The 26,054-nt window shown below is 41.3% G+C and overlaps 1 protein-coding gene across 1 annotated transcript in view; it reads left to right on the top strand.

Annotated features, from left to right (window-relative positions):
- LOC125448769 (oxysterol-binding protein-related protein 10) overlaps window positions 1-26,054 on the top strand; it is a 189,164-nt gene that overhangs the window by 98,006 nt on the left and 65,104 nt on the right. Inside the window, exon 7 of the mRNA XM_048524291.2 lies at window positions 20,085-20,231. Coding sequence (XP_048380248.1) covers window positions 20,085-20,231 — 147 coding nt within the window. The remainder of the gene's footprint in view (window positions 1-20,084; window positions 20,232-26,054) is intronic.

Here is a 26,054-nt window from a genome sequence, read left to right as displayed (position 1 = left end):
ACTACAACTCACACTTTTGTACAACAGGGAGGGTTGAGTGTAGGCAAGCAGTAATAATAGGGGATTCTATAGCCAGGAATACAAAGAGGCACGTTTCTGTGGCTGCAAGCGAGACTCCAAAATGGTGTAATGCCTCCCTGGTGCCAGGGCTGAGGATGCCTCTGAGTGGGCACAGGATGTTCCGAAGGGGTAGAGTGAGTAGCCAAAAGTTGTGGCCCTAACGATGCCCGGAGTTCATCTGTCTTACCTGTTAGGCCTCTTGCATTAAAATAAATGCAGTTTTAATTTATCAATCCTACCTCATTCTCCACTTTGTTCCCACCTGCCCTGTATGTTTAACATTCTCCTTTTCCCAACTGTACCAGTTTCAGACTGATCTCTTTCCTCACTGTCTCCTTGGGACCCTCAGCCCCAACTAATTTAAAATCCTCCTGAGCAGCTCTAGTAAATCTCCCTGGCCGTTTCCAATTCAAGTGAAATCTGTCATCCTTATTCAGGTTACGTATACCCTAGAAGACGATCCAATGATGCAAAAATGTGAATCCTTCTGCCCTGCAGCAGCTCCTCAGCCATTCATTCATCTGGGTCTATCCTCTTAGTCCTACCCTCACTAGCTCATGGCACTTGGAGTAATCCAGGTATTACTACCTTCAAGAACCTACTGCTTAAATTCCTGCCTAATTTTTTGTGCTCTCTCTTCTCAGAATCTAATTCTTTTCTGTTCCAGTGCCATTAATTCCAATGTGTACAACAACCTCCTGCTCTCTCTCCCCTTTGAGAATATTCTGTACCCTGTCCGAGATATTGTTGATCCTTTTTTTAGGGAGGCAACACACCATTCTGATGTCTTGCTGTTAAATTACCACAATATTAGGCAAGAACTGGGGAATGTAGATGAGGCAGGAATTGGCTGCAGCCATTTGAGGGTAAATTCACATCTACGTGGGAGTCTTCAAAAGGCCAGTTGATTAGCGTTCAGGACCAGTGTTCTTGGGAAAACAAAGCATAAGAACGGCAAGGAATTGAGAACCTTGGATTATGTGAAATTGAGAGCTTAGTCAAAAAGGAATATGTGGGATTTAGCAAATTGAAGATAGACAGCCCTCAAAGAATACAAAGACAGCAGGAATGAACTCAAACCAGGAATTAGGAAGTCCAAAAAGGGCTGAGAAATGTCTTTGGCACACAGAATTAGGGAGAATGCCTAAGGTGTTCTGTATATACAAGGAGGGAGAGGGTAGGTCCACTCAAGACCAAGGGAATTTATGCATGGAACTGGAGGAAGTCGTTGTGATCCTTATCAAATACATTGCACTGTTGCTCAAAGAGGAGGAGGACATGGTGGATATTGAGTGTCAAAAAGGGAATTTTTTGATATTGTGGGGCATGAAATATAAAGGAAGAGGAGTTATTGGGTGTTTCAAAAAGTAATTGAGGAAGAGAAGTCTCCAGCACCTGATAAGATCTATCCTAAAATGCTGAGGGAGGCAGGTGAGGAAATTGTGGGGGCTTTGTACAAATCCTTGTATCCTATATAGTCATATGAGGCCCTTGCCTTCATTGCTAAGAACTTTGAGTATAGAAATTGGAACGTCATGTTGAGCTTATACAGAACGTTGATGAGGCCTCTTCTGGACTTGTGTGTGCAGTTCTGCTCACCCTTTTATAGGTAGGACATTATTAAACTGGAGTGGGTTCAGAAAAAAATTTACCTGGGATTCGAGGGTTTGAGTTGTAAGGAGAGGTTGGATAGTCTGGGACTTGTTTAACTGGGGCATAGGAGGTTGAGGGGTGACCTTAGAACATAGAATATTACAGCACAGTACAGGCCCTTCGGCCCTCGATGTTGTGCCGACCTGTCATACCGATCTCAAGCCCGTCTGACCTACGCTATTCCATGTATGTCCATATGCTTATCTAATGACGACTTAAAGTACCTAAAGTTGGCGAATCTACTACCGTTGCAGGCAAAGCGTTCCATTCCCTTACTACTCTGAGTAAAGAAACTACCTCTGACATCTGTCCTATATCTTTCACCCCTCAATTTAAAGCTATGCCTCCTCGTGCTCGCTGTCACCATCCTAGGAAAAAGGCTCTCCCTATCCACCCTATCTAACCCTCTGATTATTTTATATGTTTCAATTAAGTCACCTCTCAACCTTCTTCTCTCTAATGAAAACAGCCTCAAGTTCCTCAGCCTTTCCTCGTAAGACCTTGCCTCCATACCAGACAACATCCTAGTAAATCTCCTCTGCACCCTTTCCAAAGCTTCCACATCCTTCTTATAATGCGGTGACCAGAACTGTACACAATACTCCAAATGCGGCCGCACCAGAGTTTTGTACAGCTTCACCATAACCTCTTGGTTCCGGAACTCGATCCTTCTATTAATAAAAGCTAAAACACTGTATGCCTTCTTAACAGCCCTGTCAACCTGGGTGGCAACTTTCAAGGATCTGTGTACGTGGACACTGAGATCTTTCTGCTCATCTACACTGCTCAGAATCTTACCATTAGCCCAGTACTTTGCCTTCTGGTTACTCCTACCAAAGTGCATCACCTCACACTCGTCTGCATTAAACTCCATTTGCCACCTCTCGGCCCAGCTCTGCAGCTTATCTTTGTCTCTCTGCAACCTACAGCATCCTTCGTCACTGTCCTCAACTCCACCGACCTTAGTGTCGTCTGCAAATTTACTAACCCATCCTTCTACGTCCTCATCCAGGTCATTGATAGAAATGACAAACAGCAGTGGACCCAACACCGACCCTTGCGGTACACCACTAGTAACTGGTCTCCAGGATGAACATTTCCCATCAACTACCACCCTCTGTCTTCTTTCAGCAAGCCAATTTCCGATCCAAACTGCTATATCTCCCACAATTCCATTCCTCCGCATTTTGTACAATAGCCTATTGTGGGGAACCTTATCGAATGCCTTGCTGAAATCCATATACACCACGTCAACCGGTTTACTCTCATCTACCTGTTTGGTCACCTTCTCAAAGAACTCAATAAGGTTTGTGAGGCACGACCTTTCCTTCACAAAACCATGCTGACTATCCCTAATCAATTTATTCTTTTTTAGATGATTATAAATCCTATCCCTTATAACCTTTTCCAACACTTTACCAACAACTGGGGTAAGGCTCAATGGTCTATAATTACCAGGGTTGTCTCTACTCCCCTTCTTGAACAGGGGAACCACATTTGCTATCCTCCAGTCATCTGGCACTATTCCTGTAGACAATGACTATTTAAAGTTCAATGCCAAAGGCTCGGCAATCTCCTCCCTGGCTTCCCAGAGGACCCGAGGATAAATCCCATCCAGCCCAGGGGACTTATTTATCTTCACCCTCTGTAGGATTTCTAATACCTCTTCCTTGTGAAACTCAATCCCACCTTGTCTAGTAGCCTGTATCTCAGTATTCTCCTCGAAAACATTGTCGTTTTCTAGAGCGAATACTGTTGAAAAATATTCATTTAGCGCTTCCCCTATCTCATCTGACTGCACACACAACTTACCACTACTACCCGTGATTGGGCCTAATCTTACTTTCGTCATTCTTTTATTCCTTAAATATCTATAGAAAGCCGTAGGGTTTACCCTGATCCTATCCACCATCAACTTCTCATGTCTCCTCCTGGCTCTTCTGAGCTCTCTCTTTAGGTCTTTCTTGGCTACCTCGTAGCCCTCAAGTGCCCTAACTGAGCCTTCACATCTCATCCTAACATAAGCCGCCTTCTTCCTCTTGACCAGAGATTCCATCTCCTTCGTAAACCACGGCTCCCACACTCTACAGCTTCCTCCCTGCCTGACAGATACATACTCATCTAGGACACACAGGAGCTTTTCCTTGAATAAGCTCCACAAGTTGTGAGAGCATGGAGTGCGTTGCCAGCGGCAGCTGTGGAAGCGGGGTCATTGGGGACATTTGAGAGACTGCTGGACATGCATATGGTCACAGAAATTTGAGGGTGCATACATGAGGATCAATGGTCGGCACAACATCGTGGGCTGAAGGGCCTGTTTCTGTGCTGTACTGTTCTATGTTCTAGTTATGTGAAGAATAAAGGGATGACCAGGGTAGGAATAGGGCCTGTCAAAGACAGAAGTGGGAAGTTGTGTGTGGACCATGTGGAGGTTGGAGAGGTGCTAAACGAATATTTCTCATCTGTTTTCACTCAGGAAAAGGCGAATGTTGTAGAGGAGAAGATTGTGTTACGGGCTACGAGAATTGAAAGGATTGAGGTTAATAAGGAGGAGGTGTTATCAATTCTAGAAGGTGTGAAGGTAGATAAATCCCCTGGGCCGGATGGGATTTTTCCGAGGATTCTCCGGGAAGCTAGGGAGAAGGTGGCGGAGCCTTTGGCCTTGATCTTTGAGTCCTCATTGTCGACAAGTTTAGTACCAGAGGACTGGAAGATTGCAAATATTGTGCCCTTGTTCAAGAAGGGCAGTAGAGATGACTCAGATAATTATAGAACATAGAACATAGAAAAGTACAGCACAGTACAGGCCCTTCGGCCCATGATGTTGTGCCGTGGAATAATCCTAATCCAAAAATAAAATAACCTAACCTACATTCCCCTCAATTCACTGCTGTCCGTGTGCATGTCCAGCAGTCGCTTGAATGTCACTAATGACTCCGCTTCCACGGCTGCTGCTGGCAAACTATTCCATGCGCTTACAACTCTCTGGGTGAAGCACCTCCCTCTGGCGTCTTCTCTAAACCTTCCTCCTAACACCGTAAAACTATGACCTGTCGTGGCAGTCAATCCTGCCCTGGGGAAAAAGTCTCTGGCTATCGACTCTGTCCGTGCCTCTCATTACCTTGTACACCTCGATCAGGTCACCTCTTCCTCATCTAATTATAATTAATGATAATTATGGACCAGCGAGCCTTACGTCTGTTGTAGGAAAAGTTTTGGAAAGGATTATAAGAGATAGGATTTATAATCAACTAGCGAGCAACAATTTGATTGAGATAGTCACCATGGATTCGTCAAGGGCAGACCATGTCTCTCAAATCTCATTGAGTATTTTGAGAAGGTGACCAAGCGTGTGAATGAGGGTAGGGCAGTTGATGTGGTGTACATGGACTTCAGTAAAGCCTTTGATAAGGATCCACATGGTAGGCTGTTGGAGAAAATACGGAGGCATGGGATTGAGGGAGATTTAGCAGTTTGGGTTAGAAACTGGCTTTCTGTAAGAAGGCAACGAGTGGTGGTTGATGGAAAATATTCAGCCTGGAGTCCGGTCACCAGTGGCGTGCCTCAAGGATCTGTTTTGGGACCACTGCTGTTTGTAATTTTTATAAATGACTTGGACACAGGCATAGGTGGATGGGTTAGTAAGTTTTCAGATGACACTAAAGTCAGTGGAGTGGTGGACAGTGTGGATGAATGTTGCAGGTTGCAGGGGGACTTGGATAAACCACAGAATTGTGCTGAAAGGTGGCAAATGGAGTTCAATGCGGATAAGTGTGAGGTGATTCACTTTGAGAAGAATACTAGGAAGGCAGAATACTGGGTCAGTGGAAAGATTCTTTGTAGTGTGGATGTGCAGAGGGACCTTGGTGTCCATGTACATAGATCCCTGAAAGTTGCCACCCAGGTTGATGGTGCTGTTAAGAGGCTTACGGTGTGTTAGGTTTTATTGGTAGAGGGACTGAGTTCCGGAGCTGTGATGTCATGATGCAACTGTACAAAGCGCTAGTGCGGCCTCATTTGGAATATTGTGTGCAGTTCTGGTCGCCCCATTACAGGAAGGATGTGGAAGCATTGGAAAAGGTGCAGAGGAGATTTACCAGGATGTTGCCCGGTCTGGATCGAAGATCTTATGAAGAAAGGTTGAGGGACTTGGGTCTGTTCTCATTGGAGAGAAGAAGGCTAAGAGGGGATTTAATAGACACATACAAAATGATCAGAGGATTAGATAGGGTGGACAGTGAGAGTCTTTTTCCTAGGACGATGACACCAGCTTGTACAAGGGGGCATAGCTACAAATTGAGGGGTGATAGATTTCAGACAGATGTCAGAAGCAGGTTCTTTACTCAGAGTGGTAAGGGCGTAGAACACCCTGCCTGCCAATGTAGTTAAGTCAGCCACATTAGGGGAATTTAAACAGTCCTTGGATAAGCATATGGATAATGATGGGATAGTGTAGCGGGGTGGGTTTAGATTAGTTCACAGGTCGGCGTAACATCGAGGGCCAAAGGGCCTGTTCTGCGCTGTATTGTTCTATGTTCTATTTCTAATGTGCCCATCCCCTGCAGTTTCTTTCCCCATCCTATGCTCCCTAAATCTTTCCTGATCTCATCGTAATTGCCTTTCCCCCAGCTACAACTCTTGCCCAGTGGTATACACCTATCCCTCCCATCACTAAAGTAAACATAACAGAATTGTGATCGCTATCACCAAAGTCCTCACCTACTTCCAAATCTTAACACCTGGCCAGGCTCATTACCAGTACCAAATCTAATGTGGCTTCGCCCCTTGGCCTATCTGCATATTGTGTCAGGAAGCCCTCCTGCACACACTGGACAAAAACTGACCCATGTACAGTACTTGAACTATAGTGTTCCCAGTCAATATTTGGAAAGTTGAAGTCCCCCATGACAACTACCCTGTCTCTCACTCCTATTGAGAATCATCTTTGCTATCCTTACCTCTACATCTCTGGAACTATTCGGAGGCCTATAGAAAACTCCCAACGGGGTGACCTCTCCTTTCCTGTTTCTAACCTCAGCCCATACTACCTCAGTTGACGAGTCCCCAAACATCCTTTCTGCAACTGTAATACTGTCCTTGACCAACAATGCCACACCTCCGCCCCTTTTACCATCTTCTCTGTTCTTACTGAACCATCTAAATCCTGGAACCTGCAACAACCATTCTTGTCCCTGCTCTATCCATGTCTCCGAAATGGCCACAACATCGAAGTCCCAGGTACTAACCCATGCTGAAAGTTCACCCACCTTATTCCAGACGCTCCTGGCATTGAAGTAGACGCACTTCAAACCAACTTCTTGCTTGCTGGTGCCATCTTGCTTCCCTGAAACTTTATTTCGGACCACCCTACTCTCAACCTTTTCGATAGCCGAACTACAATTTTGGTGCCCATCCCCCTGCTGAATTAGTTTAAACCCACCCGACCAGCCTTAGCAAATCCCCCCCACCCCGGATATCGCTACCCTTCTGGTTCAGGTGAAGACCATCTTGCTTGTAGAGATCCCACCCACCCCAGAAAGAACCCCAATTATCCAAGAATGCAAAACCCTCCCTCCTGCACCATCCCGGTAGCCACATGTTCAACTCCTCTCTCTCCCTATTCCTCGCCTCACTAGCACGTGGCACGGGCAACAAACCAGAGACGACAACTCTGTTCGTCCTAGCTCTCGGCTTCCATCCTAGCTCCCTGAATTTCTGCCTTAAATCCCCGTCTTTCTTCCTGCCTATGTCATTGGTGCCAATGCGGACCATGACTTGGGGCTGCTCCCTCTCCCCCTTAAGGATCCCAAAAACACGATCAGAGACATCACGCACCCTGGCACCTGGGAGGCAACACACCAACCATGAGAGTCTCTCGTCCCCACAGAACCTCCTATCTGTCCCCCTAACTATGGAGTACCCAATGACTAATGCTCTGCTCCTTTTCCCCCTTCCCTTCTGAGCAGCAGGGACAGACTCTGTGCCCCACTGCTTTCCCCTGGTAAGTACCCCCCCCCTCCCCCCCCCCCACAACAGTATCCAAAACGGTATACTTATGGTTGAGGGGAATGGCCAAAGGGGATCCCTGCACTGCCTGCCGGTTCCCTTTCCGTCTCCTGACTGTAACCCATCTGCCTTTTTCCTGTGCTTGAGGAGTGACTGCCTCCCTGTAACTCCTCTCCATAACCCCCTCTGCCTCCCGAATGATCCGAAGTTCATCCAGCTCCAGCTCCAGCTCCAGTTCCCTAACGCGGTATTCAAGGAGCTGGAGTTGGGTGCACTTCCCGCAGATGTAGTCAGCAGGGACACTAGTGGTGACCCTTACCTCCCACATTCTGCAGGAGGAACATTCAGCTGACCTGACCTCCGTTCCCATTATTCTAAATTTCCAAGACTTAAAAAATAAAGAATAAAAAATAAACTTGTTACCTTACCAATCAGGCGCACAGAACCTCTTTTTTTGTTTAGAGGAGGAGAATGGGTGGGAGGCACTATCCGGGTAGTGTTTCAGGTTACGCAACCACACAAATATATTACCTCACTCGCTCACCATTTCCGTGTCTGCTCCTGCTCAGCCTACCTCCGCCTATTCACGACTATTAGAGGCTGATAAAATCAGGAGGGGCATAAATGAGGTGAATAGAAAAGGTAGGAAAGTTCAAAACCAGGGTGAGAGGTGCAAAATTTAAAAAGGACATGGGGGTCAACATTTAGCAATCCTCTGCATATCAATGTGTGGAATAAACTGACGCGGGAAGTGGTGGCTGCAGGCTCAGTTACAACATTTTAAAAGACATTTGGATAAATACATGAATAGGAAAGGTTTGGAGGGATATGGGCCAAATGCCAGCAGGTAAGACTAGTTTAGTTTGGGGACGTGGTCAGCCTGGACTAGTTGAACCGAAAGATCTGTTTCTATGCTGTATGACTCTGACTGGAGAATAGTCAATGTTGTTCCTTTGTTTCAGAAGGACTACAGGGATAATCTGGGAAATTACAGGCTAGCGAGCCTTGCATTATTGGAGAAGATTCCAAGGTGCAGGATTTACTCACATTTGCAGAAAAATATGGACTTAATGAGAGGTGGCATGTTTTTGTATGGGGAGGATTGTGTCGCACAAAGTTGATTTGTCATTTCCTCAAAAAATGCAAAGATGATTAAAGGTAGGGTAATAGATGTTTATTTGGACTTTAGTAATGCCTTTGTCAATCATAGGCTGATGTAAAAGGTAAAGTCAGAACAGACCCGTGGCAAGCCGGTAAAATGGATGCAAAACCTGCTTAGTCATAGAAGACAAAGTGGAAGGGTGTTTTTCTGACTGGAGATCTGTGACCAGTGGTGTTCCACAGGGTTCAGTGCTGGGACACCTGTTCTTTTTAATATGTATGAAGATTTGGAGGAGAATTTAGGTGGCCTGATTAATAGCTCGGATGACACAAAAGATTGGAGAAGCTATGGATGGCGAGGATTGCCAGAGGATACAGCAGGATACACGTAGGCTGGAGACTTGGGCGGAAAAATGCCTGATGGTGTTTAATTCCAACAAATATGAGGTGATGTATTTTGGACAATCCAGTGCGGAAGCAAGCATACTGTAAATGATAGAACACTTAGTAGTATCAACATAAAGAGGCATCTAGGCATACAAGTCATAGTTCCCTGAAGGTAGTAACACAAGTGAATTAAGTGGTCAAGAAGGCATATTAGCATGCTTGACCTCATTGACCAGAACATAGGTATAAATATTAGCAAGTCATGTTGCAGTTTTATTGACTTTTACGTTTGGAATATTGTGTACAGTTCTAGTCTCCACACTACGAGACGGATGTAGAGGAGGCTTTGGAGAGGACACCGATGGTTTATCAGGATGTTGCTTGGTTTGGAGGGTATTGGGTATAAGGAGAACTGGGACTAACTTGGTTTGATTTTACTTGAACATAAAAAGATGGTGGCAACCTGACAGAAGTTCACAAAATTTTGAAGCCTGGATAGAATGGATGTTTGGAGTCTTTTTCCAGGGCAGAAATGGTCAGTTATTAGATGACATAATCTTAAGGTAAAAAGGATAAGTATAAAGGAGATAACAAGATGGAGAGCTGGATGAATACAGCAGGCCAGGCAGCATCAGAGGAGCAGGAAAGGTGACATTTCGGGTCTGGACCCTTCTTCAGAAAAAAGTAAATATAAAGGAGTTGAGAGGTACATTTTTTTTACACAGACTATAGTAAGTGCCTGGAATGCTCTGCCAAGGATTTGGTGGAGGCCGATACAATAGCAATGTTTAAGATGCTTCTTGACAGGTCTATGAATAAACAAGAAATAGAGGGATATCAATCTTATGGAGTAAAAGGGTTTTTAGTTTTGAAAGACATTGAGTGTTGGTGAAGTCTTGGTAGGCTGAAGAGCCTGTTCCTGCGCTGTACTGTTCTTTGTTCCTTGTTTAGGTTCATAGAAATTTCCAGATTGGAAGCTCCTACAAAAGTCTCAGGTTATGAGAACCGAAAGGAAGTCCAGTCTTCCAGAGCTGGCGAAAAATATATTGAGGCAGCAAAACTGCCAAGAGTCAGTTGAGTAAGCAATCTTATTTAAGGATATTGTTGAGGAAAGAGTTGAATCATTAGTTTTGCTATTTTCAGCAAAATCTTTCTAAATTTTTGTATTTGGTTATTTTTCTTTGGAAATTTATACAAACATATTACACATATCTGTCAAGCTAGGTTTAGCCTGGGATCTCATTTGTCCAGTATTCCAGTCAGCTGAGATCTGAACAGTATGGATCTTGTCACGGTACATGGTGTCTTGAATGTGGATGAAACAGGGTACCAGGAGGTTGCTTCCTGATATTTCAATGGAATGCCCTAAGATAATGTATAAAATGTAATTTGCAGCAGCAGCAGTCTCTTTCCTTTGTATTCTCTCATCCCATTTTGCAGCACCCTCCAACAGACACAGCCTCACTTCCTCTTTGGGCCCATCAGTCATTTACCTACACACTACTTGTTACACTTCCTGTTACAGTTTGTTTCTATCCTGCATTTGCTGTTGTTTCGGTGAACAGTGATAAGTGAGTGAGAAGATAAGTGGCTGCTGCGCTGGGATGGGAATGAAAAGCAGCTCCTCACTGCTTCTGTGACTTACGCATATGGGGAAGATTTTCCTATGATTGGTCATCTCTGTAAATGAATTTTGCAGGCTGTTTTGGGGAAAATTTACGTGCTGCCCCTATGTATTGCGAACAATTCCACGTTCCATTTTGATTTAAATTTCCTTCATTACTTTTAAATTCTATATACTAGAAATAAATCCCAGTGCTTTTCTGTGAGCATTTCTGCTTGCCAAAGACACTGCTAATGAACTTTTCACCTGTTACTTTAGAAGCTGTGGAACAAAGGAATCTTTGCTAATGTGTGCTTCATTTCTTCAACAAGGATAAGCACGTCGCCTAACATTATTCTGTGTTAAACTGCTTTTGTCACTTGGCTGCTCTGAATATTGTTTTGTTTTTACAATAGTTGAGGAATAACTTGCAAGATTGGTGAAGAATGTTGTAGGTTTAGAGTCAGGGTGATGGATCATGTTCATGTATTTATAGTATAATTAAAGCTTATGAAAGGAAGTATTTCATGTGGATGAATCTTAGCACTTTCAATCTGTCAAGTGTCTGTTTTAAGATAATAAAGTGTGAAGCTGGATGAACACAGCAGGCCAAGCAGCATCTCGGGAGCACAAAAGCTGACGTTTCGGGCCTAGACCCTTCATCAGAGAGCCTCTCTGATGAAGGGTCTAGGCCTGAAATGTCAGCTTTTGTGCTCCTGAGATGCTGCTTGGCCTGCTGTGTTCATCCAACTTCACACTTTATTATCTTGGATTCTCCAGCATCTGCAGTTCCCCTTATCTCTGATACAAGTGTCTTTTAGTTTTACCTTTTATAAACTGTAATTCCTGGTTATTTTCACCAGATGGTGCTGTACAAGAGCTCTTATTTGAACCTTGGAATATTCTTCAAGTTTGACAGCCTTGGAATTCCATGCCAAGTGTGACTTGCTCAAATAGGCAACCATCACACGTCGTAACCCAGTGAGCCCAAAGATGTTTGATGTTCATCCTGTAACAAAGTATTAGAATTGCACATTCTTGCTTTCATGTTTCAATGCTAATAAATGTGCTAAATGAACCTTCTTTGCTTATGTAAGAGGTAATTTATTCTAACCTCAGTGGTATAGGAATTCTATTGAATATTGTTTTGTTTTTACACGTTTTTTTATTTCGTATTTGTGGTTGCTGTCGATTTAATATTTGCTCAAGCTGAATTTTACTTGCTTCATAATCCTTGTTGAATACAGTCTGTGGTTTGTAGTGATATTTTTCAGTTGGTTGCTAATTTAGTAAAGTTGGAGGTTGTGTGAGATGTTTACTGTATCCAAAACAGAAATGATTGATTTATAATTGCTTGCTTAATATTAAATGATTGCACTGCTGCTTACTGAATGTATAGCAGATGAGTATCTTGGGCTGTGATTTACACTTCTAGTAAAGGAAACGCCAATCTCTATAGCAGAAGATTTCTTAACATTGTTTGAGATAGTAGGAACTGCAGATGCTGGAGAATCTGAGATAACAAGGTGTAGAGCTGGATGAACACTGCAGGCCGAGGAGTAGGAAGGCTGATGAAGGGTTTAGGCCCGAAATGTCAGCCTTCCTGCTCCTCTGATGCTGCTTGGCCTGCTGTGTTCATCCAGCTTTCCACCTTGTTATCTCTGATTTCTTAACGTGCCTGGTTTTTATTTATTGACGCAAGACCGATATTGTCAGCAAATTACATTGACCTATTTGCAAAGCTGCCACTCTGTTTTCAAAGCTGTGAATTTCCAATCAAGTACTAGAATTGATGAATAGTTCATTAAATATTTTGATTATTGCTTTCCATGATCTTCAATTTTGAGGTCTTGGGAAGGTGAATTAACTCTCACAACTTACAAATTTTGACATCAATGAATTAAATATTGAGTGTAGTTGCTACTTTGAATTCAATTTTAACCCACTCATGGTGAAAGCATTTTATAGTTTGGATAAATAAGATGGTTAGCTAGTTCTCGTTTTCCATTTCTACCATTGATTTTTCTTCAAATTTCAACCATACATGATGTGGCTTAATTTGGTAGCTCTGAGGGTGGCAAGGGAACAGAATGTATTCTGGGCATGGGGCATTGATGTCCATTGCAAGAGTGACTGGCTAGGACCACCGGGGACACAGCTAGCAGAGTTTAAAAGGGCATACCTGCTAGACTGAGTCTCTGGCAGATGCCAAGGGGATCAACAAGATGGAAAGCCTTACTTGACCGTATCCTCACCGATCTACCAGTTGCAGATGCATCTTTCCATTATAAGTCAGGAATATTTCCAAGTCAGGATGATGGCTGGCATGGAGAGGAGCTTGCAGGCAGTGGTGTTGCCATGTATCTGCTGCATTTGTTCTTCTAGATGGTAGTGGTCGTAAGTTTGAAAGATACTGATGAAGGAGTTTTAATGAATTTCAGCATTGTAAAGACTGTATATTTTTCTTTTTCTGTGTATTTAATTGTGAACTGAAACAGGCAAAGGACTCTTAAAATCCTAAAGATTGTGCAAGGGATTGCTGTACTTTTTAAAGGAAGTTACCAAAATTTATTTGAAGTGATTTTCATACTGCTGTTTTCCTCAACCAGTGGAGGGGCTGGTTGTTGACAGATTGGTGCTACAGGGTATTTACCAAATGAAGTTTGCCCTTAAACAAGCAGCTGTTTGGTTTGAGGGAGTAGTGACCAGTTAATGACAAAAGCCATCAGCCTGCTGACAGCAATGGAATTGGGCTTCTGGGTCACTGAACAGCTTTTGAGTATGAATGATACTGCCAGTGGCCTTTGGCCCTCCAAGAGGGTAAATGTTGTCTCTCTGCAGCAGACTGTACCTGAGACCTGAAAAAAGCCAGTCGTCATCTGCCATTGAAATAAGTCAGACTTCATAATTTCTGGGCCATTATGCTGTGCCTCCTGCAAGGAAGTGTAAAGTACCTGAACAAGAGAGGTTGAAGAACAGGAAGTCCTGAGAAACAAAATGATCGTCTCAGGCTTTTAGGAGTCACAAGGTGAGTTACTTGATGCAGGACTCCAGGCTGCTGTTGTCACCACAATATTTGTATGGCTAGTCCAATTTAGTTTCTGATAAATAGTATTGCCTAGAATGTTGATATTTGGGGATGGGGTTTCTTGACATCAACACCATTGAAAGTCAAGAGATGATGGTTAGATTCCCCTTTTTTGTCAGAGATGATCACTGCTTGACGCTTGTGTGGCCTGAATGTTATTTTGCAATTGTCAGCCCAAACCTTGACATTGTCCAGATCATAGGATCCCCAAAGTGTGGAAGAAGGTCATTCAGCCTATTGAGTCCATACCTATCTCTGAAGAACATCCCACCCCTGTAACCCTGCAATTCCCATGACTAATCCACCTTCCCTGGACCCCTGAACACTATGGCCAATCCACCTTACTTGCACATCTTTGGACTGAGGGAAGAAACTGGAGCACCTGGGTGTGTCCCACGCAGACATGGGCAGAATGTGCAAACTCCACACAGGCAGTTGCCTGAGGATGGAATTGAACCCAGGTCCCTGGTGCTGTGAGGCGGTAGTGCTAACCACTAAGCCACGATACCACCCTGAATCTTGTTGCATTTGGACTGCTTCAGTATCTGAGGTGACCCAAATAGTGCTGAAAGTTGTGCAATCATTAGTAAACATCCCCACTTCTGAATTTTTAAGATGGAGGGATGGTCATTACTGAAGTAGCTGAAGATAGTTGAGATTAAGACACTACGCTGAGGAACTTGGATTCTTGTAGTGTAGTCGTCATGTTGCCACTTCTGGACGATGACGCTTGTTCCAGAAGTGTCCAATAACATGTCTGAACCTGTTCATTTTAAAATATCTACCCTGAGGTACTCTTGCAGTAATGTAGTGGGACTGAGATGATTGACCTCCAACAACCACAACCGTCTTCCTTGTGCTATGTATGACTCCAATAAGCAGAGAGCTTTCCCCTGATCCCGTTGACACCAGCTGTGTTAAGAGTCTTTATATTTAATCAAATTTTACCTTTGTCAAGGGCAATCAGTCTCACCCTCATGTATGAAGGTTAGCTCTCTTGTCCATGTTTGGACTAAGACTCTAATGAGGTCAGGAGTTTAGTGGCTCTGGCAAAACCCAACTGAGCTTCAGTGAACACACTGTTGCTGAGTAAATGTTGCCTGATGGCACTTTCTATGATACGTTCATCACTTTCTGATGATTAAGAATAGTCTGTGGAATTTGTACTTAAGTTGTTTGAATTTGTCCTGCTATGTGCATATGGGGCACGTTGACAATTTTCCACATTGTCAGTGAGATAACTGAGCAGTGGCTGTATTAGAATGACTTGGCTAGGAGCGTGGCTAGTTCTGGAGCATTGATCCGAGTACTATTCCTGAAATGTTGTCAAGACCCATAATCTTTGCTGTATCCAGTGCCATCAACTGTCTCTTCACATCATGGAGTGAATCAAATTGGCTGAAGACTGATATGTGATGCCGAGAACCTCTGCAGGAGGGTTGAGATGAATCATCTGCTTGAAGGATATTCTCAATATGCAAGTAAGATTTTGTTCCCACAAGGTCGGTGAATGGGTCCACAATGCCTACATAGTTCCTGACCTAATTACAGTCTTGGTTAAAACAGGGACAAAAGAGCTAAGGCCCAGGACTGAGGTGAGAGAGATTTTAGGTTATAGTCCAACAGGTTTTTTGAAAATGTGAGCTTTCAGCACCTCAGTCCTCCTTCAGGTGTTAATAAGAGAGGTAGTATCAGACACAGAATTTGTAAGTAAAAGATCGTAGGGTGACACCACTGATCAGGATGTACTGAATGAACACACTTGCAGATCCTCTTGAATACATACATGCACACAGATACTCGCAGTCTCTTGCACGCTCTCTCTCACGCAGTCTCTCTCTTGCAGACGCAGACGCGCATGCACACACACACACACACAGACACACAAACAGACATGTTTGTGTTACACTGATTAGGCCTTTAGTTCTCTCAGGACAGTGACTTCAAAGGAATTTGGGGATTAAAACCTTAAAACTGATTAAAGATTTAACAGCATCCTAGATTGATTTAGTACATCCTGATCAGTAGTGTCACCCTTTGATCTTTTACTTATAAATTCTGTGTCTGATACTAGCTCTGTCACTTTTACATGAAAGGAGACTGAGGCTCTGTGTTTTCAAATAAACCAGTTGGACTGTCACTGAGTGTCGTGTGATTTCTGACTTTGTCCACCCCATTCCAACACCTGCACCACCACATGGTGAGAGAAATTGCCTTTTACAAGGCTGCTTTTGACAGAGTGCAGCATCAAGAGCCTGAGCAAAACCCCATTCACTGGAAGTCAGGGGAAAATTCTGTTGGTTGGAGTTGTGCCTGATAGTTGGAGGTTAATCATCAATGCTCAAGGGCACCACTGCATGTGTACCTTGGGATAGTTCCCCAGACCCGTCATCTTCAGCTGCTTCATCATACAGTTGGAAGTCAGGATGTTTGCTATTGACGTTCGCACAATATTCAGCACCTTTTGCAACTCCTCAGATACTGGTAGAGTGAGGGGGAAAATAGCTGGTATGGCAGTTAAATGGCTCCTGGGTGTCCACCACATTCAAGGCACGAGTCAGGGATACATTAGAATGTTCCCCACTTGGCTGGATAAATACAGCTCCAACAACAGCCAAGAAACTTGATACCATCCAGGATAAAGAAGTCCACTTAATTAGGGCCACAAACATTTACTCTGCACTGCACTACGGAAGTTCACCGAGCTCCTTAGCACGTTCCAAACTTATAATCACTGCCATCTATAAGGGCAAGGGCAGCTAATACATAGAAACGTTACTACCTACAAGTACCTCTGCTAAGCTGCTCATCATTCTGACTTGAAAATATTTTGCTATTCGTTCAGTGTTTTTGGATCAAAATCCTTGAACTGGCTTTCTGAAGACACTGGGTATACCCACACCAAATAGATGGCAACAGTTCAAGACTGCCACTTCTCAAGCAGCTAGGAATAGATGATAAGTGCTGGCTGAGCCAACAATGCTGACATCCCATAAGTGAATTTAAAACAAAAATTGGTGTTGAGTTAACATGCTTCTTGACTTCCTAAAGTCTCTGCACCATCTGCAAAGTATAAGTTTGGACTATGATGAAATACCCTGCATTAAGCTGAATGAGTGCAGCTCCAGCAACAATCAGCCCACTTAACTAGCACCTCATCCATCACCTTTTTGACATTTGCTTCCTCCAATAATGATGCACTGTAGCATTTACGAGAGTTACAAGAGGAGGGGAGGTTAAATGAAAGAAAATTCCTGGTATTCACTTTATAAGTAACTATTTATTTATTTAATCCTAACAGTCAACAAATTAAAAGAGCGACTAACTAACAAACTGAGCAATTCCCCAAGTCCTAACTATTCCCTAACTGAACAAAATTCTACTGGTATGATGTTCTAATAAACAAAGTCCCATTTACATAATCCAAGTAGTAAGAAGAAAAAATAAATTTAAAACTTACATTCTTTGTGGACTTTAGGAAACTGTCTTTCTGAATGCTGTGCCATCTCCACTGTCTCACCAGTCATAAATGCTTTTCATCCACTGATACCACTGTCAGGGATGTTTCCTCTGTAAAGACTCTTTGGTGAGAAGTGCCATGGTACATTTCATGGATAAGGTGGTGCTCTCTTAGAGAGCTTAGTGATTTCTTGTGAGGGTTACGTGTTTGTTTCTCAGATGGCTTTTTGCTCCACCCCACCACCCCACCTTGATTTTCAAAAGCCTTGTTCTTCTATACTTTGGATATCATACCAGTTTTCTTACAATAGCATTGATCCAAGGTTGTCAAATACAGTTGGCTTTGAATCGCTAAACACTTGGTTTAAATTAATTGACTGATTCCAGCTAGTTGCCAAAATATGCCTAAGGTTTCCAATCACACAGCCATTTTACATGTTTCCATTTTAGAACTGGTTATATATCTTCAGTGATATACAGACATTATTTTTTCTGTATGAATCTCTACACTTTAGAAAAGTACTTCATTTCTTAAAAGAACCACGCACTGTTCTCTCTTTTTTAACAAGCAAATTCTGGCTTTCTGGCTTCCTGCTTTCCAATTCATGATGTCTTTACATAACTTTAACACAAGAAACATTGCAGAAATTCATGCAGGCTCCTTTTACAGTGTTTTCCAAATCTGTGATCTCTGCCTTCTAGAAAGACAAAACTAGTAGATGTAAAAGGACGCTACCAACACCTCCAAGTTTCTCTCCCAGCCATATACCATTTCTTGGCTCTTTTGTTTAATTTTAGGTTGCGTATATTGCTATAGAACCCTCTCTCCATCATACTGATTGAAATCTTTGCCACCCTCCCATTTATTCTTTCTCAGAAGATACATGTCCTATCCTGGATGGTGAAGTTTTCACGGTTCATAGTTCCTTCCTGTACCAAAACGGTGTCACGTAAAAACAAATTAGCCTCTCGCACGTTTGTTTTTCAGCCACATGTTATTTCTCCAGATCCATCTTCTCTTATGCCTGTTTGTAGATAGCTCAGATAATAATCCCTCAGCTGCAAGCCACTCATTTTAAAGCTTAACTCCTGATTGTGAAGTCTCTACGAAACATGAGAGTAGGGATACATGTTTTTTTCCCCAACTGGCAGCCAAGGGTCGGTGCTTGGGCCCCAGCTATTCATGATATCTATGAACCACTTGGTTGAGGGAACCAAAACGGAATTTCTTAAAGTTTGCTGACAACACAAAACTGGGTGGGATTGAGAGTTGTAAGGAAGCTTCAAGATGATTTGGGTAACCCGAGTGCGTGAACACATTCATGGCTGATGCTGTGCAGTGTGGCTAAATGTGAAGTTATGCAATTCAGTCTGAAGAACAAAAAGTATTGCAAATCGGTGCTATATTGACAATGTTGATATACGAAGGGATCTGGGTGTTCTTCTACACCTGTCAGTAAAAGGTAAGTGAACAGATGCAGCAAGCAATTCGGAAGGCAAATGGTATGCTTTTACTGCAAGATGATTTGATTTTGGAAGTGGGGATATCTTGGTGCATTACACGAGGTCTCAGTGAGATCAGAACTGGTGAATTGCATGCAGTTTTGGTCTGTCTACCCCAGAAAGCACATATTTGCCTTAGTTAACCTGTGCTGCATTCCCTTTAATTTGATACAGGGGATGATAGGACTATCCTATGAGGAGCGATTGGTTCAGCTGGGCCTGTATTCATTAGGGCTTTCTTGGAGAAAATACTATAGACGTCTCATTCTCTGACCAGCATGCAACATGTAGCGTTGGCATATTTTCAGAAAGCAGATCACCTGCCTGTCCTCTTGAGATCCGAGGAACCTTGGGAATGTTGTCAGGGTGGGGGAGGGGGGAGGACAAATCTTCAATAATTTAAGTATTATAGCTCTAGGTAGCATGTTTATTTGAGAGGATTGAATAATTAAGTGACAGCTGTATTTTCTGAAATGTATTGACATTTTGAATAATTTCAGATAGACAGCAGTATAATTGTTATTTTCATGCAGATCGTTTTCTTGTCTGGAAAACCAGATTGGGATTACAAAGACAAGCAAAGTGACTTTATTGTTGAATAATGATGAAATAAATTACGACTGGGATTTTTGCAAATTCAGTGCCCATATGTGGCAGCACAGGCTATTTAAATTTGTGTTCAGAAGTAACACGTTAAACCTTGCTGTTTGAAAGTCATGCTTGAGAGGAATACAAAATGTCCTGTTTATAATTAAGGCTATAAGTCCTGATGTCATGTGGCTGAGTGAAAAGGATGGTTTCACATTTGATTGATTTCTAATCCACTGGAGTGATGGGTGGGTGTTGTAAGAAAGCCTTCAGACTGAGTAAATGCTGGTTGCTTCATGTGCCTGTTGTCAGCAAGCTCACAACAATATCATCTGCTTTTACATCAATGTCAAACTTTGATGCAAGATCACATTATTTGCAGTCGCACAGAGTGAGTTCATGTTTCATTTCTAAAATATGGCTGATGTGATTTCAAAACACTGAAATTGTGCTGTAGATTCTTACTTAAAAGCTTCTGTTTCTATTAACATTGCTTTGTGTACACAAAGGAAAATCTAGTACATAAAACGAGGGTAGGTGTGTGTATAAAACACTGGTTACATCAAAACTATCAAATGTTAGAAAAAATATTCTATCCTATCAAATCATCTGAATGATTTGTGTTATTTTCATCAGCATCAAAATTCTGAAGTCATAAATCCTGAGGATGAGATAACAGACAGTGAGGATAATATAGAGGAAGACTTGGGAGTCCTGGATGATCAGCGCAGCGTTATCCTACACCTCCTTTCTCAACTGAAACTTGGCATGGATCTTACTAGGGTATGTAATCAAATCAAACACTTAGTTGACTTAATCCAAAGCGTGTCATGTGCAATGAACGTGTTTTGGCTTCTTTGTATAGTGTTACATATTAAGCTAGCTGTTATGAGAAGTAGGAGTAAAACAATGGATGTTGTGGAGCATCTTCTAATCAAGTCTCCTGTGACAAGAATAAAAACCATTACAGAGCAGCTTTAAATGTTTCTCTTTGTTTCACCTAGTATTTACAGCATGAATTCACAGCCCATGTTATGATGAAGCTTCTGTTTCTGGTTCTATCACAGAATGTTTTTACGAATGGCAGTGAGTAGCACTGCTGTGGTGACCTGAACTACTGCTACGGCATATTGTGATTCTGTGTATTAGAATATTCTCATGTGATTCATTACAAACTGATGCTAATTTTAGTAGTTTATCGGTAACATAGTTGTTACAATTTATGGTAAATACTGCCATCTCTGGCAAAGTTAGCTAATTCTGTTTACTACAAATTCATGTTGCCTCAAGGCTTTTGAGGGAAATGAACCGAGATGTATAGGTGTGCTAGAGTTGTGAGCACGTTGATTTTATCTCGTTTTGATACATTTTCTCTTTTAAATTCAAATGATCACTTCACAAAATTAGTACCTCATCTGCAGCTTAGTAAATTTATTGCACTTTAAATGTCAGACTGTAATGTCTTTAATTTTGTTTTGCTTAGTTTGAAATGATCAAAAGATCTAAATCTAGAATAGAAATGTTGTGATGTGTTCCTTCCCACATTTGCTTTGGAGTAGCTTCAACTTTGGTTTGATTGTTGAAAAACATAGTTAGAAAATAGGGAGAGATAATGGGAATTGCAGATGCTGGACAATCCAAGATAATAAAATGTGAGGCTGGATGAACACAGCAGGCCAAGCAGCACCCCATCCCCCCCTCTGATGAAGGGTCTAGGCCCAAAACGTCAGCTCTTGTGCTCCTGAGATGCTGCTTGGCCTGCTGTGTTCATCCAGCCTCACATTTTATTAGCTTAGAAAATGGGGAGATGTTATGAAGATGACTGCACATGTATTTGTAACAGTAGTGTAAATGTTACTGTTTCTTAAATATCAGTAAGTAAGGCAAGTGCTTAAGTATGTGTTTTGCTTTTATTTGGAGTGGATGTTCAAGTATAATTAGCATTAAAGATGACTAACAGGAGCCATTTGTGCTTGCACAGAGGGCCTAGTTGATTTTGGTCTCCTGCACCTGGATGCTCAGTCCTATATGCCCCTACACAAGTACAAATGACCAGCTGTATCATCAAGAATGAGCTAAGATTCTAAGTTAGTGTTCACTATCAAACAAGAAACTTGGCATCTGAATGCCAAATAGATCAGCCTCAAATGTAGATCCAGACGTCATGGTCACCAAATAACATGCCTGCCATCCCCATCTCCAAATGTTTCTGCAAGCTGCGATAATGGAGTTGTCAATTAATCTTAGCAATTGGATTCCAAAATGTAATTTTGAAACAATCCATTTGCATTAGAATTATATAATAATAACTCCTGCGAGGTGCATATTGAACTCAAATTTCACATTCCAGACCAGTTAAAACCTTCGTGTTTCAAATATATGGGCAGCACCATCCTTGTTACAGGCAGCTCCCACTCTGTGACTCAGTCCTGCAGCACACTAATTTTGTATGTGTACTTAACTGCCTATTTTTCTGAAAGGGTGTTTTTTCCCAACCTTTACCCAAAGTTGTTATTAGCACTTTATACATTTCAGTAATATTCAGTCTCATGGATGCAGTTTGCAGAGGTTTGGCGTAATGATGGGGAAGTAATATTGAAAATCGACCAATATCCTTACTTTGAGAATAAGACGGGCCAAATCAAAAGTGCATCCATGTGGAGATGAAAAGTCTGCATCAAAAGGGAAAGAATAAACCAGGGATACTGGCTATAACATTTTGCTAGTTTTACTGTTAAGTTGGCCAGCTGCTTTTCTATGGCCTTGATACTTAAGATTTTTAGAGTTTTACAAGTCAAACAAGACTGTAATACTCACTGTTAAGAATATAGGTAGTTCCGCTATTACGCGTGTTTTGTTAACGCAAATTGACTGTAACACGATTGATGAATACTGGACACTGTTTGGATAACTTAAACTTTCTGCTATACAAGTCTAGCGATTTTTCTGTTGTAATTTCCTATAACATTTTCTATAGTGCAAGGTCACACAAGGACACAATTATCGTGTTATAGGAGAACGAGAATTGTGTTGAATATTATGGTTCCTTTTTGGTAACTAACAACCAATTATATATGTTGCTAAGTGTTGATGAAAGCACTTAGTTTCAGAAATGTTGTGTAAAGATAGCACAAGGCCAGAAAGAAGGTGCTGAGGGCCTTGGAGCACAGCGGATCCAGTCACAAAATTATCTGTCCTCTTAATTTGAAGCAACCCAAGTTTTCTAACTGATTTGAGAGGAGATGACTATAGCACTGAAGGTTTAGCAAAACATTTATAAGCAGGAATTTAGCAAAGTAAGGTTTTGCATCCAAATAATTTTAAGTTATGGTTTGTTTGAGCTTCCTATACACAGCATTAACTTGAGTAAATATGGTTACTGGTGCAATTCGTGTAAACACTGGAAGAAATATTTGAAAATGGCCCCTAAAAACATACCCAAAAGTTTAGTTTAATCCATTTTCTTTGTTTTAAAAGACCTATCTAATCAGTGGACAGAATTTCTACAAATAATCAAAGGGGTTATTTACAAATATCAGCACTATTACTTGTGGTGGACATCACTACTTTCTCAACAGCATCAGTCATGACACCAGGAACTTTCAAATTGTACAAATCAACCAAAACAAGACGAATCTGGTCTGATATCCAGACCAAAGTTTAGACCGTTTTCGAATCGGGTGACCCAAATGTGGATAAATCGTGGCTGCTGAGAATCCTGTCTCACTAGGATTAAGAAACTTACTGATTTCTCTCAGGAAATTGAGTTGTGATGTGGATTAGTTTGTAGTCCTCCTTCCTGTAGTACCTTGGTGTAATTGCCTCTGCTGATAATAAGGTTTCTTGATGAAATGAGGAAGGATTGTTAGTAGTAGTATGGTTTTATTATACCAAGAAACTGCTCATCTTGGTGTAATTTGTAATAGTTTTGAGTGAGCTGTTAGGACAAATACTTGTGGAAGTATTAAAATTCTCAATTAGTTATACAGAAATGGACATTCAAAATTGGGATTTCAAAAGTCTTATTTTCACCTGACAATTTTCTGACAAAATACTGATAGATGTTTAAAAAAAATGTTTGTTGTGTTTTGCTCACTGGTTACAACGGTTTTGCCTTTTTCGTAGTAGAATTATAGAACCTGACACAATGTGCTGAACACCGGTATTAAAAACAGTGCATAATGAAAGATTGATTTTCTGCTTTGACTTGAAATAATAATGAGACAAAAGCTAGACTCATGTTTTTATCAGATTGCTATTGTATTAGGGTCTTTTGTTAATATAAGAGAAAGATCAACGTGTCTGTACAGTACTTCACATGACCTCTGAATGCCCTAAATACTTTACAGTCAGTGAAGCACTTCGAAACATAGTTACTACTGTAACACAGCAAACCTAATTTGCGCACTGCAAAACTTCCACAAATGACAACATGCTGAAGATATTTCATTCAGTTCTTTTGAGTATGAAACAATAAGTTATTCAATTGTTCTTAAAATTTTCAAAGGATGTTGATATTCCTTGTGAACTGATAACAAACCAACTTAGATTGATTGTAGGCTGAACTGGTTTCTAAGGTCTAACTTGATAACTACTTTTGCACAATCTCATTGTAACAGCACAGGTGAAGTATTCTAGAACTCAAAACCTCCTGCACCTTGGCAGAAATTAGGATACAAATTCAGTGCTAAAAAGATGTCTTAGGTCAGTGGTGACAAACAATTTGTGATGTTTGCTATTGGGTTTTTCATGTTCTTATTGAAATTTCTTTCAGTGGTTCTTGGGGGATAAAGTATAAATAATATATTGGAATATTTTACAATGAATCAAGAAATGGTATATGCATTAAAATGAGAGTAGCAAAAGGTAATAAGTGTAAACTGTCCCCTTGATGGCTTTGTATGTGTAGAAGAGGGAAGGGGAAGAGAACATATTCAGAATATGCTCTTAACGATATTCCTTCTAATACAATAAAGAATTCAAAGCATGTCAAGTCTAGTACAGCTGTTCAAAACACATCTTTGCCAAAAAAACCCCATTGTTTACACATGACTTCCTGTTGTAGTAAGGTGTGCAGATTAAGTCACCGCTTTAAATAATAGGGCTTCAGAGATATGCCATTGTTTTTAGGGAAATCTCATAATTGACCACCTTGCAGGCATGTACAAGTTCAGCTACCAAAACCACTGACTGACTGACTGACTGACTGACTGACTCAGATGAACTTTAACATGGAGCTAAAAGATCACTTGACAACCTTTTTATTACAAAGATCACCAAGATTTTGTTACAGAGACTTTCAGCGGCCTGTCTAGCTCTTGCAGTAGGAATTTCCTTTATGCTTTTTCTGTTTCCTTTTATACCCAGGATCAAAATATGTGGAGAAAACCACAGGCATCTTAATGACTCGGTACTTGCCATGGAAAACTTGGTTCCTGGACATCTTATAGGAGCATCATTGAACCCTCATGATTTAAGGCTATGGACGGAAAGACAAATAGGCCTTAGTGCCCCTCAAAGCTTCTTGTTGATGAACTGGCTCTTAAGAAGGATCAGACTAATCAAATGAAATTTATTTTCTTCCAGTGGAAGAGACATTTCAGGAGTCTGTATTTGTGAAAGGCTCTGCAGATTAAAATTCAGTAACAATCAAATCTCTAAAGGAAACTGAATGCAGTTCATCAGTTTTTTTTATATACATATTATACAATATAATAGGTTTGCCATTTTAACCAATGATGCCACAAATCAATGTAAAGACTGAATGTACTAGATGGAAGTTGCCCATTACTCAAAATGGAAATCTGAATCAACCATTCAAAATTTCCATTTTAGAATCTATGAACAATAAGAAATGTGTTTGTTGTTGCAGGTGTGTGGATCTATTTGTGACAAACCCAGATTGAATTTAAAATAGGGAAAACCGTGATGCAATTCATGTTCACATTTTCACTAAGCGTGAACAGAAGAAAGAATATACCACTGAATTTTACTGGCTGGAGTGTAACAATACCGCTTCCCTTATATAGTAAGAGCTGTTTGCTACCTCATTACAAGACAGTGCACTGTTCTTAGTGTCAAACCATTCCCTGGAGAAAACTTAATCTCCAGATTCATAAAGGGTACTTGGTAGGTTAACAATTGAACAGATGTGACTAGAAGAATGTTGATAGTTCACGCTTAAACCATTGCCTGTTCGGTCAATACAGAAAGTGTATGTCTAAATGTTTTGGAAGCTGTTTCTTGGCATTCTGATTTGTATCTAATTGTTCAAGATGCCATGTTTTTCAGTGTATAGTAGCTGTGTTCCAGACTGGTTCCAGCATTTATTTGAATGAAATCTCACCTCCAGTTAATGCATACTGGTCTAAAATATATCCATGTAGAAGTCTAACAAATAGCACTGAATTTACAATTACCTAGTTGCAGACATTCTTTTGTCCAATGTTTTTCATTCTCCATATATAAAATTCCTTACCGTCCAGCTGTTTAATCCTCTTATCTGACTTTGAATCAACGTGGAATTTCATTAATTTTCAATGTATGTCACATTCTCTCATTGTTTCTGTTGCTTGTCTTGTAATTTTCAGTCAGAGGGTCATAAGT

Source organism: Stegostoma tigrinum, chromosome 2 (genome assembly GCF_030684315.1).
Source record: "Stegostoma tigrinum isolate sSteTig4 chromosome 2, sSteTig4.hap1, whole genome shotgun sequence".
Classification (NCBI taxonomy): Eukaryota; Metazoa; Chordata; class Chondrichthyes; order Orectolobiformes; family Stegostomatidae; genus Stegostoma; species Stegostoma tigrinum.
This window is presented reverse-complemented; position numbering and strand designations above follow the sequence as displayed.